Genomic DNA, 4,749 nt, shown 5'->3' on the forward strand with positions numbered 1-4,749 from the left:
GAAAAGTATGGATTAAAAAACGGTAAAATTCAACTGTTTAACTCTAGGGAAGTTGAAAAATGAGCCTATTTTCAAAAAAAGTGGAGTGTTCCTTTAAGTTCCATTAGCAAACCATTTATTTTATGACTTAAAACATAACATATATGAATTTACTATTAATTTCCTGTAGAAATAAAACATCTTAGTGACTTGGCCACTAAAGCAGCAGCAAGATGCAAAACAAGACGTCCAAGACAGCAAATGTCATGAACAATCCCCAAAAAGCTGTTTTATTGAGAAATAAGATGACATCACATCCTTGTCATGGTGAACAGAATCATTACTTGGCATTGTGTAAGTTCGCATATATCAGTGAAATCAAACCTGCGGTCTCTGGGATAGACTTTTGGCAACTTTAAAATGTAAACCAAACATAACAGTTATCACGAAATCAAACGAAAACAAAGGAAACAGAGTAGTAAATCACAGAATGAGTCATGCTCCCATGATTCTTAGTCAGGATGTTCTGGAGAAAGAACATCCAGACAATAAAGTAGAATTGCTTTTATTTATTTATTTTTTAAATAAACCTTTTTTTTTTTTTAAAGTACCCAATATCCATCTTTATAATTGTTTTAATTTGCTTCATTAAATGTAATTTTCAGGTGTACATCATCTCAGCCATATGCGACATCTTCTTGGGCATGTAAAGGTAATATTCCATGTATCCAGAAAGGTCCTCTATTGTGATGTCATCCACATAGGCGCGGGCCTGTTCGGAACAAGAGCGAGGGGAGCTGGACGTCCCAGCGGAAGTTCTGCTGTTGGGCGAACTGTCCTGCAGGCTGGGAAGCTTCCGCTCGCATTCGGAGATCACATCTCGAAGGCCGGTGAATGAGTACACCCCGACCCCCTGCCAACCGGGACACTGGCATTCCTGCTGCCCACACGGGCACTGACCGGCCTCCTGCAACTTGGACAGAGATTGAAAGTCAGACGGAACAGCATTACCTTTGCCCGCCTCCTGAGATCCCGGCCTACATCCTAAAGTGAGCCTGTTTTCGGCAGCGCTCTCGTCATCCGAGGGCATTCTGGGACTGAGGGGCAATTCTTGACCCTTTGGAGAAGGGAGGTGGGTTTCATAGCCGACGACACCGAATACAGTGGAGCACGGAGCTGAGAATGCTACTTCGTTCTTGACGGCGCAGGTGTCGTCGGGCTCTGGCGGTGTCTTGTGTTTGAGCTGTCCAGGAGGGGGAGACATTTTGCTGCAGTAAGTAAACTTTGAAGGATGAAGGATCGGAGATTTTGATCGTCGACGTCGCTGGCTTCTCACAACTCCTCTTGTTGACTTTCTTGTGCATCTATAGTAAAGAATAAAGGTGAAAATATTAGTATAAAATATAGCTTTGAGTGATTGTTTTAATCCTATAAAATCTATTTGATACATAAACTTTTAAGGTCTCTACACTTTGCTGAAAAACTTGTACACAATCTACTACATGCCTTTTGTCATCTGATTGATAGTTCAAACTTTTTTTAGCAGGTAAAAGACCTTTTAGTGTAATTGTAAAACTGTCCACCTTCAGCTTGTGGTTCATGTGTTTTTGCTTTTGCTTTGAAATCTTTACCGATTTTTATAAAGTAAACAAAATAACTTTTATACTGTTAGTAATATTTCAAGGTGAAAATGTACTGGACTGAAACAACTTTGATTATCCACACATATATTTATTTTAAAAATCATGTTCAAATATGAGCAACAAAAATGATCATCAGGCTTATGAAGAACACTTATTTGTTCATCTCTCAATCACCATTGCAGTGCATTATATTATATGTTTTGAAACTACAGAACTTTGATAATAAAACTAAGCATTTAAATATCTTAAAGGTGACCTATCATGAAAATCTGACTTTTCCAGGTTTTAAGTGCTATAATCAGGTCCCCGGTGCATCTACCAACCAAGGAAACGTGAAAAAGATTAACCCAGTAACTTTGTTTTGGGAAGCCTTTTTCTGAAAGCTTCTGAGAAAAACGAGCGCATCTGATTTCGCTCCCTTGGTGACGTGGTAAAGGGATCTCATTATAATATTACCGACCCTTAATCTGTAAGTTTCCACCCACGGCGCCTTCCTTTGATTTCGCAAGCGACAACGGTGTCCCAGCTCTAATGCCATGGCGAAAGTTTGAGCAGAACATGCTAAGTGTTCTGTCTTTGGCTGCACAGATGAGTACAGAACACTGTTTACAGTCCCAGCCTCAGAGGAGACAAATGTGTGCGCTCAGAAAACCGTATATCAGAAGTTTAAACTCATATGGTTTAAAACGCATGATTTCAGCGCGATAAACATGATAATCAGAACCGAAACAGATGATTTTAGCAGGTCCGAGCTGTAATGGCGCAGCTCTATTCTGGAAAAGGGGGCGGGGAGCAGCAGCTCATTTGCATTTAAAGACACAGGCCTGAAAAACAGCGTGTTTCTGCTTCCATTCAAAATAGGCATTTTCAAAATGATAGAATAAATGATCTGTGGAGTATTTTGAGCTGAAACTTATACATTCTGGGGACACCAGAGACTTATATTACATATTGTAAAATGGGCATAATATGTCTCCTTTAAGACATATTATTGTGAGATAACTGTAAGTAGACTGTTATAAAGATCTCACTGATTTACAAGCTATCTGAATTTCATCTTACTTTCTGGTCATATAAATATCAGCAACTGCACCAAATTGCAAGTTTTTGCTCAATTTGAAAGAAATTGAGCTGATTTTCCTCTGAATTCTTACTATATCATATTAAATGAGCCATAAAAGTGTTTGCTCAATTTGGGTTTAGGTTTGAAAGAAATTGAGCTGTTTTTTTCCTCTGAATTCTTACTATATCCTATTATATGAGCCATAAAGGTCTAACATATCAACAATTATACTCAACAAAATACACATATGTAAACTTGAAATAAAAAAAAATATTTCCCCCAAAATGTTAAATAACCTGTTCCATTAAAAAAAAGAGAAGATTTTCTGACTATTATATCCCAAGTCAGAGTTTAAAGGGTTAACTAGGTCAGAATCCTAACGCAGTCCTCACCCAAGCCAGTTATCTTTCGAGGAGCTCATCTTGGATTTGGCTCCTTCCGGGCCGCTTCGAGCAACCAGTCTGGAAGCCAAAGACTCAGAGACGCGGACTGTGGTTGTGGAACTGGAAAGGAATATACACAATTACCCGGACAGCACAAAAAAAAGCCCTCTCTGCCAAAACAGTGAGCCTCCATTTAACTTGTGAGACAAACTAGCTGAAACAAAATCAAAAGACGGCAAACCTTTCAGCATCCACACGAAGTTTCTTAAAAGCGGTCTGAAGTGTCTCCTCCTCACACTCCTTGCCTACTTTCTCCACAGCAGCCATTACGTTAGACAGCCTTAAAACTGAAACCAAAACCATTGAGAGCAAACCCAGTTATAGCAATTATAACACTCAATAACTTTATCTGAACCCAGCCAGGTACTTTTAACCATTAACATAGGCTTCAAACAATTAGAAGAATATAATAAATGAAGAAAGCCTGCAGTGGCTCAAACTTTATTCAAGCATTTAGAATAACCTTTACATAGAGGTTATTAAAGAACCAATTGAGTAGCATGTTATAAAATATTGACTTATTTAGCAGAATTCAACATTGTAATGTCCTTTATCATTCATATTGGACTAGTTGACAAGTTATGATTCATGTTGTGAAACGCTGATCACATGAACACTTGTCATTATGAAGCTTAGCATTGTGTCAGGCCAGTTAGCACGGTTTACATTCGGTGTCTACTTTGCCTGACCAACACAGAGCAACAAAAAAAGACCGTTAGAGAAATATACTTACGGCTTAAGGACCCAAATCCGTGTAAATCCCGGACATACAGGAGTTTGGTTCTCCTGTAGTGAGGGTCTGTGTTCACAAAGCTAACAGGCTAACGTTAGCCAGCCAGGGTGTAGAGACGATATCTGTGAGAAAACTCGCTTTAAATCGCCCGATGACAGGCTGTCGACGGGCATAACGCGATCTAGATATTACGTCTGTACGGTCAATTCTCACAAACAATAGAATAAATCAATAAATCATGCACAATATTCTCGATCTTTCGCTCGCTAGTCTCTTGTTTACACTCAACCACTCAGAGTGACGCTGCAACAACGCAGATCTTGATGACGTAGTACACGTACACACAAACGTCACCAGATTACGATCATGCTTCTCGTGATGCGCCTTGATTTAGTCAAGTCAAGTCAAGTCTGCTTTATTGTCAATTCTTCCACATGTACAGCACATACACACAGAGAATTGAAATTGCGTTACTCTCAGACCCTTGGGTGCATACAGATAACATAAATACAGATTAAATACAAAATACAACTATACAAATAAGGTAAAATGTAAAAATATATATATAAAGCACAAGACATATGGCAGATTTATTTTGTTAAAGGATGCGATATATTTTGTCCAGATGTAATATTTGAATGTATTATATTTTATTGTATTCTATCTATGTATCTATTAATAATTGGAGCTTTTCAGGTCTAGTTATATGTGCAATTGTATGCCTACAATATTAAGTCTGTACATTTGCATTTGTTATTACACATACAAATAATGTTTGAGGCGCATCTAAATCTGCACGCGTTTATCTCACTGGACATTCGTACACTAAAAAGCATAAGAATTTAAAGCATATCAACCTCCTTGGTATCTGGGAATCAAATGGAAACC

The 4,749-nt window shown here is 38.4% G+C and overlaps 1 protein-coding gene across 2 annotated transcripts; it reads right to left on the reverse strand.

The window, feature by feature from the left end:
- Window positions 1-243: 243 nt before the first annotated feature.
- On the reverse strand, window positions 244-4,283 carry LOC107587568 (oxidative stress-responsive serine-rich protein 1-like). 2 transcript variants are annotated; one of them, XM_016275385.1, is made up of 4 exons: window positions 3,862-4,283; window positions 3,310-3,415; window positions 3,078-3,188; window positions 244-1,343 (listed from the first exon to the last, which is right to left on the reverse strand). In XM_016275385.1, exons 2-4 carry the CDS (start codon window positions 3,393-3,395, stop codon window positions 641-643), a joined length of 900 nt encoding a protein of 299 aa, XP_016130871.1. In that variant the 5' UTR covers window positions 3,396-3,415; window positions 3,862-4,283; the 3' UTR covers window positions 244-640. The 2 variants fall into 2 exon arrangements, with proteins under 2 accessions (XP_016130871.1, XP_016130870.1); XM_016275384.1 differs by lacking the exon at window positions 3,862-4,283 and having other exon boundaries at window positions 3,310-3,846.
- Window positions 4,284-4,749: the final 466 nt, after the last annotated feature.

This window comes from Sinocyclocheilus grahami, unplaced genomic scaffold (assembly GCF_001515645.1).
Source record: "Sinocyclocheilus grahami isolate Dianchi unplaced genomic scaffold, SAMN03320097.WGS_v1.1 scaffold94.1, whole genome shotgun sequence".
Taxonomy (NCBI): Eukaryota; Metazoa; Chordata; class Actinopteri; order Cypriniformes; family Cyprinidae; genus Sinocyclocheilus; species Sinocyclocheilus grahami.